The following is a 13,829-nucleotide window of genomic DNA, read 5'->3' as shown; positions in this document are numbered from 1 at the left end:
CACTTCCCTCATGTATGCTCTTGCAAGTGGGCATGGGACTGGAACTCAGCCTGTGGCTACATCTTGCTTCCAACTTCTTTCGGTTTGATACCCACATTATTATTTTCTTTTTAATTTTTTAAGTTTATTTATTTGGCTGCACCAGGTCTTAGCTGTGGCGTGCGGGGTTTTCCATCTTTGTTGCCGCACGCAGGATCTTTAGTTATGGCATGCAAATCCTTAGTTGTGGCATGTGGGGTCTAGTCCCTGACCAGGGATCCAACCCAGCCCCCTGCATTGGGAGCTCAAGTCTAAGCCCCTAGACCACCAGTGGGTGATGCCCACTCCTAACTACTCACCATAAGCAGGCCCCACAGCCCAGACTCACCCAGATGATCGGTTCAGAGCTCTGACAATCCTGATGGCTGGCTTGGTTTTTATAAGATGTTTTTCCCTACAGTGTTTGGAAGTGGCCTGGGCCCCACTGCTGGTAGGATATGGGGCCACCACTTGGGCTGGACTCCTGGGCCTTGGCTGGCTGGGTGACAGCCTGCCAGGAGCTGCTGGGCTCCCACTCCCTCCTTTCTCACCCAGGCTCCGGGGCTCTATCCACGTTCATCCCACATGGGGAAGAGGGGAGTAGTAGACAGAACTACTTTCCTGCTAATGATGCCAAGAGCTTCCCACTCACAGATCTACCCTAAATTACTGAATTTCAGAACTTATAAAAATAAAACTAGAAAGAGCTCTTAGTTTACCCATCTTATCAGAAAAAAGATCCTAGATCTCTTGTTACCGGGGCCCTGGATTTCTGATTGCTGATTTCCCAAGAGTCTAGCTTGCTTTCCTCCCCATCACTGTCTCATCCTCAAGACTATAATATGGGGGTGAGCTTCCGGGAGCCTGTGGCTGGACTTTAGGGAGTCCCTATGAACTCCCTGAAGCTACACACATAATTGTGTATGTGTGTGTGCATGTGTGCACGAGTACGCATGAAAAGAGAGTCCCAGTGATCTCATTAGATTCCCAGAAGCATCCATGACCTAAAAAACTGAAGAATCCTGTATCCTAAAGTCACCCTGCCTTCCTGGGTCCAGAGTCCCTTCAGGCTGCACATAGATTTTTCTGGTCTGCACAGCTTTAAAAAGCCTGCCGGCCTTTTCTAACCAAACTCCCTCTCTGGGCCAGCCCACTCTCAGGAGCGATTATAGGCCACCTATAATTGTCATTATGGTCAGTGACAGCCACTGCTCATTGGGTACTGAGCACACTGGTGCCAGGTGTTACAAAACCCCTGGGGCTCAGTGTCTGGCACACTGCAAGCCCTCAGTGAACATTATTATCACCAAGGGCTTACCGTGATAATGAGGATAAAATAATATAATGATATTATTATCAGGTGCTATTGGTCCCTGATTTCTAATCCTCCCCCACAACCAGGAGGGAATAGGTTTATATCCTGCAACCTACAAGTGAGGAAGTGAGGCCCAGAGAGGAAAGAATTAGCTCAGAACAGTGAAGGACTCGGATTCAGGGAGGCACCTGTGTGGCATGGAAGCCACTGGGCTCCTTCATCCTGTGGATTCCTGGCTGTGGGTTCAGGTCCTGCAGTCTCGCTGCTACCCGAGGGTACAGTCTCTTGATGTCATACATCAAGAAGCACAAGCAGGTCATCAGGCCCAAGCTAGCACATGCTGCCGTATAAAGACAATTACAAAGATGAATAGACAATCACTTATTTTCCTCATTCCATGTCACCATTAGCATCTGGACTTTACACTTCTTTGATGGCAATGGAGACAGGGAGCACAGAGTTGCCACAAACTGTTTTCCAAGCTTAAAAAACGGAAACTGGTGAACTAATATTATCTCAGTGGCTTTTCATTAATGGCATGACAGTGAAAAAGTTACTTTCGCATCAAGATAAACAAGTACTGAATTATAATTCCCCAGTGCTAGCAGAGGGAAAGAAATTTAATCAAATTAAAGAAATTCAATTTGCCTTTCCTCACAAGAGAGCTATCTCCTTTTACTTACATGCCATAATCCTTTCTTTGCCAACTTTTCTATTACAGATTGCCACACTTCATTGGAGAATCCAGTAGTGAAAATACGATCAAAGCAGGGCAAGAAACTCTGCAAAACAATGGAGTCACCTGAAAGAAAGTTCCAGAGTTTAGAAATTTTAACTTGGGGCAAGTCTAGAACATCTAGGAAAAGGTCCTCCAATTAAGAGCACACATAGACAAATGATAAATTTAAAAATATCAAAAAGAAAAGAGAGCAACTTCCTTGGTAGTTCAGTGGTTAAGATTCTGAGCATTCAATGCAGGAGGCAAGGGTTCCATCCCAAGCAGCCAAAAAAAAAAAAAGAGGGGCCATAGAGGATTATGGGAGTGGGCGGCATGAACAGCTGGGTATAAGACTGACTCAAGGATGTTTTGTACAACATGGGGAATACAGTCATTTGGTAATGACTGTAAATGGAAAGTAACCTCCAAGAAGGGCATAAAAATTTTAAAAATTAAAATAACAAAGAAGGGCCTTTTCAAAGCATAAAGTCCTGTATAATTGAAGTGGCAATCATTTTAAGTTCAGGCGAAAGTCAGTCCCTTAAGGCAGTTTATTGTGAGCTGTTACATAATAGCTTCTCTATTTGCTGAGCCCAGTGATATATGCTGTATTAATCCCTCAAACCAACCAATAAGGCAGTGCCTATTAGTTCCATTTATGGAGGAGGAAGTGGGCACTTAAGGGAAGTTATTAAACTCACTTCCTTTAAGAAAAATGTGACAAATATTATTTTCATCCAACAGTGAGAAGCTGTGATAAATGAGGTCAAGCATTGTGGCTTATCATGCAGCTAGTTCATGACAAAACCAAGACGGAACCCAGACTGAGCAGTTCTTTTAGTCAGTTTGCATTCTTTCAGCCTAGAGGCCCATCAACATTTTGCGTCTCATGACCCTGCAAACTTGTGGATGACAGTATCCAAGTGGGACAGGTCAGGGGCCAGTATAACAGGGTCCCTCTTCCAAGGTTATCAATTTCCACAAATGAGTAGCCAAATAGCAAAACAAACATACAGTGTACAAACAGGATACACAATTTTCATAAATATATTTTTCAAAATTCAGAAACTGGGCCATGGGCAAACAGTCATCCTCCAAACAGGTAGAAAAGTCAGGATTGCACTGTTTTAAGAAGTCCTGTTAACTGCCCCCTGAGGATCCAGATTTCTTAGAGGGGCAGCCACACCGAAGAGTCAGTTGTCTGGAATTCCCAAACTCTGGTCTGGCTTCTGACAGAGCAGTGCTGTTAGTTTTTCTTAACCGTTGGATTGTACACTTTTTTATTTTCTGGCCGTGCCACATGGCATGTAGGATCTTAGTTCCCCAACCAGGGATCCAGCCTGCACCCCCTGTGCTGGAAGTGCAGAGTCTTAACTAGTGGACTGCCACAGAAGCCCCAGAACAGTGGCCTTTAAAAGACACAAAGGGAGGACTTCCCTGGTGGTACAGTGGATGGGAATCTGGCTGCCAATGCAGGGGACATGGGTTTGACTCTTGGTCCGGGAAGATTCCAATGCTGCAGAGCAACTAAGCCCGAATGCCGTAATTACTGTGCCCCTGTGCTTCAACTACTGAAGCCCGCACACCTAGAACCTGTGCTCCGCAACAAGAGAAGCCACCACAGTGAGAAGCCCAGCCCCGCAACAAAAAGCAGCCCCAACTCGGCGAAACGAGAAAAAGCCCGCATGCAGCATCGAAGACTCAGCGCAACCACAATAAACAAATAATTAAATTAAGTTTTAAATAAAGACATAGAGAATAATGAGGACATGTAGAGAATGGGACAAACCAACAGGCTCAGAGGAAAGGGAAGCAGGCTTTAGTCACTGTCAGCAAAAGGCAGATGGGAGAGCTGTGATTCATTAGCACCTGTCTGGACACTGACGTCTCTGCTGGGAGACACGGCTAAGCCCACCTCTAACTACTTCCCACCTACCACCTGACACTGCTCTCAACCCCTCTCTGTGCCAAGCTTGCCAAAAGTCTGTAGGATCCCCTCCACAGATCACAGAAGTTGCTTTTCCACAATCAAATCAGGAACGGTTGGATCCGTGTCAGTCAGATGTATCATCAGCAGTAATTCACCTGTTTCTGAAAGCCAGGACCATTTTCCAGCAATTCTAACATATGCCATTGCTCACATTCTACCATCTCTAGAATCGGGACGTGTGTTGCTCTTGATGCTGTCTCAACAGCAGAACATAAATTAGTGGCACAGGGACGTCCCTGGCAATCCAGGGATTAAGAACCCCCACAGCCGCCCCCTCCACTGCAAGGGGCACAGGTTCAATCCCTGGTCGGGGAACTAAGATACCACCTGCTGTGTGGTGTGGCCAAAAGATAAAATCATAATAATAAAATTTTAAAATAGTGGCACATCTTAAATTAATGCAATCTTAAATTTGATCAAAAACAGTATTGGAAAACAACAGCCTGGTCGTTGGTAGAACTTTAGACCGTGCTGATACCCAGGGAAAGAACTCCTTTGTCCCTGGCAGGGAATTTTTCATATTATGTTTCATACTTGTCTGTTTTTGGTAACTCAAGGACACGGACAAAGCCGTATCATAGGCCAGGTCGTCAGACTAATAACCTAATGACCAATGCAAATCACCACCTCCCCCCACATGCCCACCCCCACCCGGGTGTGTTCCTAGCAGACTGTCAGCTTCCATAGGACCCTCCCTCAGTCCCTTCAAATTGTTTTCATGGCAAACAGGAACACTTCTTGACATACTGGAGAAATACATGCAAAAATCACGTAAAACATTAGTATAAGTAGGGACAGCCCTATGGATAGCAACACAGAAAGCTTAGGTCTGCAACAAAACTGGAAAACTGGGACAGCTTTAAGTGATTTATGCAAAAAGATGAAGTTGTTTTCGCAAAGGCCTGGGCCATCAAAGCTTCCCATGTGTTTTCCACTGTAAAGTTTCATTCAAACTGCATGAAGAAGCCACAAAGAAAAACACCCTGTAATTATCCCCAGAAACCTGAGTCCCCAAGGAGCCATTCAAAGACAATCACAAGGCCTTTAAAAGAAAGAGAGGGCAGGCCTCCCCCAGTGCCGACTTACTGCCCATCGTGGTGAAGACTGCCACCAAGAAATCAGCAATCTGGGTCTTGTCCTGGCTGCTCCTCACAAGCCGCAGACCCTCAAAAAACATGCGAGCGGCTTCATAAGGCTGGCACAACCCCAGCAAGGAATAACCAGCTCGGTAGTACCCCTGCAACGAGAAAAAACAGAATTGTTAACGTGCCCATCTCTTCCAAACTGCTGCTGAAGTCAAGGCAAGATTGAGGATCAGAGGCAACAGACTACAAGTAAACACTGATTTCCAAGTAAACACAGATTTCTAACAAGCTCTGGATATAGACTTTCCACATTGGATTCTATGTCACAATGCTCCTATCAAGTGGTAACTGGCAAGAAAAGAATCCCTTTCAAGTCCATGACACATACAGCATCTAACATTGGAGCCAGCTGGTGTCCTCTGTTCCCAGGTGACTCAGTGATGAAGAATCGCCTGCCAATGCAGGAGATACAGAAGAGACGCAGGTTTGATCCCTGGGTCGGGAAGATCCTCTGGAGGAGAAAATGGCAACCCACTCCAGCATTCTTGCCTGAGAAATCCCATGGACAGAGGAGCCTGGTGGGCTATGGTCCATGGTGTTGCAGTCAGACATGACTAACTGGCTGAGCACACAACATAAGAACCAGAGAGAAAGGAGCGGGCCTGGTTCCAATGGTGTATGTGGTTTATGTATTTGTGCCTTAAAACACAGCCTGAGCAAGAAGGCAGAAATTAAACCATGTAGTCCTACAACAACAGTGTTCTGGAAAAGAATGAGATTGTCATGTCAACACAGGAGCTGTTCCCTGCTCCTTTCAATCGAAGTAAACACGATTTCCCATGGAAATGGCAAGCACTGAGGGTCACTCAGCTCATATTACAAGCAGTATACACCAGAGGCCAAAATTTCTTTTGGTTTCTGTAGGGAGAGGAAAATCGCAATGATTAATAGAGGGAAATGGTCTAGTTTTGCCTGTGTGCAAACTGTTAAGCTCTTGAGAAGGAACAAAATGATCCATATTGCCTTCCCCACTTTGACCACTGAAATGAATCAGTATCAGGGGCTACCAAAACAATTTTCTGTCTAAAATAATACAAGGTGTTCACCAACTGGGTTCATTAAAAAAAAAAAAAAGCAAGTGCCTGTGACGTCCCTGATGGTCCACTGGTTAAGAACCTGCCTTGCAGTGCAGGGGAAGCAGGTTCGATCCCTGGTCAGGGAACTAAGATCCCACATGCCACAGGGCAACTAAGCCCTTGCTCTGCAGCTAGGAAGTCCGTGTGCGGCAACAAAAGATCCTGTATGACGCAAGGATGATCCCAATTGCCACAACGAAGACCCAAGGCAGTCAAATAAATAAACACTTAAAAAAGCAAGCACCTGAAATTCAACTTAAATTTTGGTGAAATTCAACTTCACCAAACCTCACATTATTTACTGATTTGTTTGCATTTTAACAAGTCTAAAACCTTAGATGATAATCAGAAAAAGGAAGCAAGCAGCCAAGTAAGCTAGTACAGAATTTCCCATTTCTTTGCCTTTCTCAGGTCTAAGTTTCGCCTTTTATTTTGGAGGGAGGTGAAGGGGATCAGAATACATCACCCCAAAATGTGACACTTTGGTACAAGGATTCTTTTGAGATGAAGGCATCTGAGATTCAACAGACGCAGAAAGAAGCCTTCCCGGAGCCTCCCTTCTTTGATTAGAAGCAGAAACTCCAAGAAGGATCGCCATAAAACCCCTCTCACGGGGAATTCTTATGACCAGGAAGGAGACAAACTGAAACTTGCAAACAGCAAAGAACATGCAGAGACTATGAATTTTGGTGTAAATACATCAAAACAAAATGAGCTCCATCGAGACCACCTCTGGACTGAATCCACCAATAAGCCTGGCTCCACTCTCCCCTGCAAACGTCTTTCAACACTTGGCCACCATCCTTCCTACTCGCCTCCAGATGCTGTGCACATCTGACTACAGTGCAAAGAGAGCTGAATAAGAAGCACTCCTAAAGACACAGGGACTTCCCTGGCAATCCACCTTAGGGCTCCCAGCTCTCAATGCAAGGAGTGTGGGTTTGATCCCTTGTCGGGGAACCAAGGTCCCCCATGGACCTTGCAGCCAACAACAACAAAAATAAACATGGGAGATGGAAGAGTAAAGACAAAACAAACAACAAGGAAGGGAAGGAGGCAGCAGCTTCGGCGTCCAGTCAGCCTACCTTTACGTAGGTCGGATCCCACTGGAGACACTCCTTGGCAGCCACGTAGGCCTCGTTCCATTTCCCAAGGCTGTAAAATGCATTGGATTTGTTGCACAGCAGCACAGCCAAGTCCCTGGGGGGAACCCTGTGGGAAAGGACCAACCGGTAGTCGGTAAATAGTTGTATTGTCCTGCAAATACAGAACCCAGTCCTTGAAGGCCACAGTTCTGATACTGATTATTTTCGCCATGGTGATGGGGTTTCAGCAGGAAATGTCCTAATTATACCTATGACATCTGACCCTCACAGCCTACAAAGGTGAGGTCATCTGCAATGTCCCAGGCGCCTTTCCTCACTCCCAAATCCTCTCCTCCCACCTTTTCATGACAAATGTTCTCAGCACCTCGAGTCCACCTCCTCTTGACCTCCACAGGACTTTTACCCCTTAGAGTCCACTGGTGAAGATGCTGTAAAAAGGACAACTGGTCCTCAGGGTGGAGAGGTTGGGAGTTCTCACTGAGCCTTCACAAAGTCCAGACACCGCGGGAGCCACCGCACATACACGTGCATGCTGAATGGAGCCAGAGCTCCTCAAAACACATGACCACACTGTCCCCACGGAGCCTGTGAAAGATGCTCGGTGAGCACTGTTCTAGAACATAGGCAGGGCCACCCAAATGGGAGGGCACCCAGGGCCAGAGTGCAAAAAGAGGCACCCATACCATGTGGCCAATCTTCCCTGTCCAATACAGTGGCCACAGACCACATACAGCCATGTAAATTTAATTAAATCAGAAAGGCAAGCTTCAAATTTAGAACTACAGGCACTCTTTCAGGGCCAGTGAGCCAGGCCGGTGCCCCTCACCACTCTCTCTTCTCTTTCCATCTCAGCCTTCATCCTGCATTGCAGGAGATGTGATGTCCAAGCTCAGTCCTCACCCCTAACCTTGGAAGGCACTCTGAAAACTGCCTGCAGGTAAGAGGCCCATGCAGATGCTAGGAGCAGGGACCGTGGACAGGAATTCTGGGGTCCTGGTGGAAGGAAGCAAGGCTCTGAGTGGGTAAAGCCCCTGCCCCAGACTCCCTCCAAAGGGAGGGTACAGCTGGAGAAAGGCAAAATCGGGCCTCAAAAGCACAGCAGGTCAGGGCCCCTCCTGCCTGGTTCTTTGTTGTTCAGTTGCTAAGTCATGTCTGACTCTTTCTGACCCCATGAACTGCAGCATGACAGACTCCCTTGTCCTTTACTATCTATGTCTCAGAGTTTGCTCAGATTCATGCCCATTGAGGCAGTGATGCTATCTAACCATCTCATCCCTGCTGCCACCTTCTCCTCTTGCCCTCAATCTTTTCCAACATCAGGGTCTTTCCCAATAAGTCAGCTTTTCACATCAGGGGGTCAAAGTACTGGCCTGGGTCTAGGGGTCATACTGCTGCAAGGTTATTGCTGAAACCAAGTTGGAAGAAGCAAAACACAAAATATACCATAAAAAGTCAACAGAAGTCCAAGTGCTGTTTAATTCAAGACACACAAAATGGAAAAGCAAGGCTTATACTTCCTTTTTTTGAACTACTTTCGTGTAAAAATAATACAAACAGGAAAGGTAGGTAATACAGATACCCACCAAAAAATAAAGCAAAGTAAAAATCTCCTCTACTATGTCCCCACCCGCAGGGCTTTCTGTATCTAGTTTTTCTCCGTGAAGTATGAGGGCCCAGAAGCTCAGAAGAGGTGCTGAGTCTGTCAGAGGGTAACTGACAAGGGAGCTGTGACCACAGTGTAGTAGACACCAAGTGTCCAGCCCAGACACCATGGCCAGTGCAGCCAATCCTAGCAGGAATGAGTGCGGGCTGCAGCTAGGATCTCCTTGAGCCCCATTTATCCTCAGCCTTATGGGAGCTGCCTTCTCTCCAGGAAGTTATACCCCTGTTATGGATTGTGTTCCCACCAAATACATTTGTTGAATCCCCAACCCCTAGAGTGATGGTATTTGGAGCAGGGGCCTTCAGGAAGGTGATTAGGTTTAAATGAAGCCAGGAGATGGGGGCCCTCATGATAGAATTAGTGCCTTTATAAGCAGAGACATCAGAGTGTTCCTGTTCTCTCCACCATAGGAGGACACAGTGAGAATGTGGCCATCTGCAAACCAGGAAGGGAGCACTTACCAGGAACTGAACTGGCCGCCACCCGGACCTTGGACTTCCCAGTCTCCAGAACTGTGAGGAACAAATTCCTGTTGTTTACTCCACCCAGTCAATGGCAGTTAGTTATTGCAGCCTGAGCTGACTAATCACCCCACTCTCTTGGACAATTCCTAGGGGCCAGACAGCCTACCAGCTAGTGAGTGAAGAAGCAACAGGTATCAGGTATCAGAAAGGTCAGACTCCTTGTCTTAAAGAGACAGTTCTGCAGTACAACTCAGGGTCCAGAGCTGACTCCAGTGGAGACACCATCCCTACCCGATCCTGCTTCCATCCGTCCCCTTCTCCCCAGGACACCTGCTCGTGGACCACAAGCCCTGTATCAGCTGGCAGCAGCAGGAAGGCAGGTGACAGGTGATAGGCTCCAGGATCTGTATCAGGAAGGTCCCATGAAAGGCAGGACACGAGGGTGCAGGCAGGTGTCCCTTTAGCTGTCATGCATCTGCTATGTGGTGGCGTTGAGATGTGAGTACTCACCATGTGGTCAGTCTACCACCACAATCTGACACTACCTTTTTCTTTGCAAGACAGAAGGGGAAGTCAAATTTCCCCCGATGAATGAGGCACTCTACCAGCTCTGATCTGAACTAAGAGGGGGCAGAATGACAGAACTACAAGCCCAGGTCAGTTACAGTCAATTCCAACCCAGCGTAGACACAGGAAATAGGAGGGAGGAGGTGGGAGCCATGTGTCAGGAACTCAACTCAGTGCCACTTCTAGGTACAAGTTTACGCTGTATACTCCCTACAAATGTCAACCTCTGCTTCCTCTATTACAGCTGTGCCCAAAGAATGATGTGGTAACCTCTGGGGACCCCCAAGACCACTTCAGGTAGTCCCCAAGGTCAAACTATCTTCACAATTGCAGTTAGCTGAATAATGGGTTCCAAATAATGTTTTCTTTTATGGCAAAAGGAACTTGGGAGATGGGATTAATTTAGGATCTTGAGATTAGGATCTGGAAGAGGATACGATCAAAAGTGTCCTTGTAAGTGGGAAACTGAGAGAATCGGCCACAGGCAGAGGAGGAGGAGATGTGATGACAGAAGCAGCAACTGGAATGATGTGCTTTGAGGAGGATGCAGGAAGGGACCACAAGCCAAGGATACAGGCAGCCACTCAAGGGTGAAAGAGACAAGGAAATAGAGGCTCCTCCCCAAGGAACCGGGCTTTCCTGGTGGCTCAGATGGTAAAGTGTCTGCCTACAATGCAGGAGACTGGGGTTCAATCCCTGGGTCGGGAAGGTCTCCTGGAGAAGGAAATGGCAACCCACTTGAGTATTCTTGCTGGAAAATCCCATGGATGTAGCCTGGTAGGCTACAGTCCATGGGGTCGCAAAGAGTCGGACACAACTGAGCGACTTCACTTTCACTTTCCCCAAGGAACCAGCCCTGCCAACACCTTGCTTTTTAGCCTCACAAGACTCATTTTGGACCCCTGACCTCCAGAAACACAAGATCATAAATGTGTATTGTTTTCATCCACAAAGTTGGTGGTCATTTCTTACAGCAGCAACAGGAAACTAATACAATAATACCGAGACTTAGGTGCCTTTTTCACAATCCTTCTCTCACATGTGGATGGGGAATTTTCCAAAGGCTACCTGGAGTGTGATGTCACAACAGACTCAATGCAGAAACAGATGTGAGAAGCCAGATGTCTTCCACTGAGACAGACATTAAAGAGACTTGCAAATATGTAAAATGTGAAACTCTTCTCACTACATTTTTGGTTTTGAAAAGTAATTCCTCATAAAAACACTGCTTGTGTCAGCATGTCACGGGTTTATTACTGATATTTTAAAATAACGAATAAATACATATTTTAAATGTTTCTCAGTTTTGAGTTCTAATACAGCCTTTATTGATAACTACACCAACAAAAGCTCTCTGGGATCCTCCATAATTTGTAAGCAGGCTGTGATCCTGAAATGTTTGGGAACAGGTCTGCTAGAAGCGGAAGGGGCAGGGGAAGAGGTGAGCCTTAGTTCCTGGTGGCTTGCCCTGTGGCCAGGCCAGTGGGTTAACAGCACAGATAAACAAGATGGAATGAATGGCAAGTGCAGAGGCTTGGAGACAGAGTCGGTCATTCCAGGAACTCTGCTGGAACCAGACAAAAGGGAAAGTTTTGCAAGGTTGATCAACAGCCCCCTGGGTTTCAGTTTCTGTTTCCTGAATTCCTCTAGCTTCACTGAGACTGACTCTGCAGAGAAGATAAACAGAAAGTGGGAGGAGAAAAGAAACTGAAACTAGCTGGTGTGATAAAAAGTGAGAAAAAAACAAAAGCAAGAGAGTGAGGCAGGGAGAAAATCCAAACACTTACCCCCACTGGTACAACTGCAGGAGAATCTGGATGGCTTCATCGTACTTTCTGATGGCCAAAGAGAAGTTCCCACTCTTAAAACCCTGGTTGCCAGATTCTTTCAGCAGCTCGGCGTAAGCTGTGGGGTCCATCCTGTGAGGAGACGAGGGAAGGCTGGCGCACGGGCTTCCGTCCTCTCCCCATCTGCATCGCTCGGAGTCTGAAGGGGCAGGTTGTTCATCCTGGCCCCTCCCACCAGCTGAAGGCACACCCTGCCCACACCCCTCCCCACCCAGGGACCAGACTGAGTGTCTGATCGCAGACGGTTTCTTTCTCAGTTCTTTTCTGACCTCTGGAGCAGCGGCCAGAACGATTCCATTTATTCTGTGTTAATGACCAGGTAGGCTGTAAGGAAGGAGGCAGCTTCCATGCCCAAGAGGATCTGAAGGACCTCCCTGGTGGTCCAGTGGTTAAGAATCCGCCTGCCAATGCAGGAGACGTGGGTTCGATCCCTGGGCCAGGAAGATTCCACAAGCTGTGGGGCAACTAAGCCTATGCACCACAACTACTGAAGCCCAAGTACCTAGAGCCCACGTGCTGTGCAACGAAAAAAGCCCTTTCGATGCGGAACCCGTGCACCGCAACTAGAGCAGCGCCCCCACCCCTACCCCGCATGCGCAGCAGTGAAGACCAGTGCAGCAACGAAGACCAAAGGCAGCCAAAATAAAGAATAAACAAAAACTTTTTAAAAAGATGACATGAAGCTGGCAGGTGGTGTGCACTAGATAAGTGGCAGCTCTTCCCACAACCGCCACAAGCATTTCTCTCTCATTTACCCATTGCAGCATCTCAGAAGGAGGCACCATTTTCACTGTTCAGATGAGGAAACTCAGGCTCAAGAAATTCAAGTCACTTGCTTAAGGATGGGCTAATGGGTGTCCCCAGTTCTGACCCCAGTTCCAAGTTTCTGCCCTTGACCCTGTACTGCATCGCCTACTCACTCAAGGAGTTTAGAGTCCTTCCACTGTCTCCAAAGGTCCTAAAAGCCTCGAAGTATTTGTCCCTGAGATTGCTATTGTCCACTTACCTGTCTGCATCCCCTGGGAAGCCCTTACCTCTTTCATGACTCCTATTTCATTCATTTGGTAGCCCTAGCACAGAATGGGTACTTAAATATTTGCTGTGTAATGAATTAGAATGCCAGACCCAGAGAGGCTGCTTGTTACCGATTCTCTCTGGTGTGGCCTGGAGCCCTGCCCACCTGATGGGGCTTCAGGAAGTGTTTGCTACACCAAGGTAGTGGACAGGAGAGGCCTCGCAGAGCCTCGAGAAGCAGCTGCCAAGCAGGCAGGGAAAAGGTGGGGGTCAGGGACTTCCTTGGCGGTCCGGTGGTTAAGACTGCTTCCACTGCAGGAGGCATGGGTTTGATCCCTGTTCAGGGAACTACGATTCTGCATGCCACACGCTATTGCCAAAAGAAAAGTGGGGATCAGAATAGATGTCCCATAGAATTTTCTCCTCTCAAGATAGCAGAAGGAGAGGTAAGGCAGTGGGGAAAGTCTTAAAAATGAGGACACTTCAGGTGGCTGCATAGGTCCTGCACCTGTGGGGGCAGTACAGTCTATCGAAAGCCTTCTTGACCAGCACAATCATTGTACAAAGAATAATCCCTGTTGTTTATATCATTTCAAACCTTGGCAAGGGGTTTGGGAGGCAGGGAAGCCAAGCCAAGCAGACAAAAGTGGTGGCTTATTTTCCTTTTAAAATATTTATTTGTCTGTGCTAGGTCTTGGTTCTGTCGTGTGGGATCTAGTATCTCCAACCAGGGATCAAAACCGGGCCTGCTGCATTGGGAGCACCGAGTCTTAGCCACTGGGCCAACAGGGAAGGGGAAGTCCCGGTGGCTTATTTTAAGCCCATGAGTTAACTGGACTTTTGAACTGCATTCCTGCATTCACCACGCAGAGCTATTCCAGAATGAGGCATGTTATTGCTAAACAA

At 47.2% G+C, this 13,829-nt stretch overlaps 1 protein-coding gene across 1 annotated transcript in view; it reads right to left on the bottom strand.

Moving 5' to 3' along the window:
- TRANK1 (tetratricopeptide repeat and ankyrin repeat containing 1) overlaps positions 1-13,829 on the bottom strand; it is a 95,915-nt gene that overhangs the window by 62,144 nt on the left and 19,942 nt on the right. Inside the window, 5 exon segments of the mRNA XM_070360035.1 lie at positions 2,017-2,135; positions 5,128-5,278; positions 7,348-7,474; positions 9,493-9,543; positions 11,850-11,981. Of these exon segments, the coding sequence (XP_070216136.1) occupies positions 2,017-2,135; positions 5,128-5,278; positions 7,348-7,474; positions 9,493-9,543; positions 11,850-11,981 (580 nt within the window).

This window comes from Bos mutus, chromosome 22 (genome assembly GCF_027580195.1).
Source record: "Bos mutus isolate GX-2022 chromosome 22, NWIPB_WYAK_1.1, whole genome shotgun sequence".
Classification (NCBI taxonomy): domain Eukaryota; kingdom Metazoa; phylum Chordata; class Mammalia; order Artiodactyla; family Bovidae; genus Bos; species Bos mutus.
Note: the sequence above shows the minus strand (reverse complement) of the source record. Positions and strands in the feature narration are given on the sequence as shown.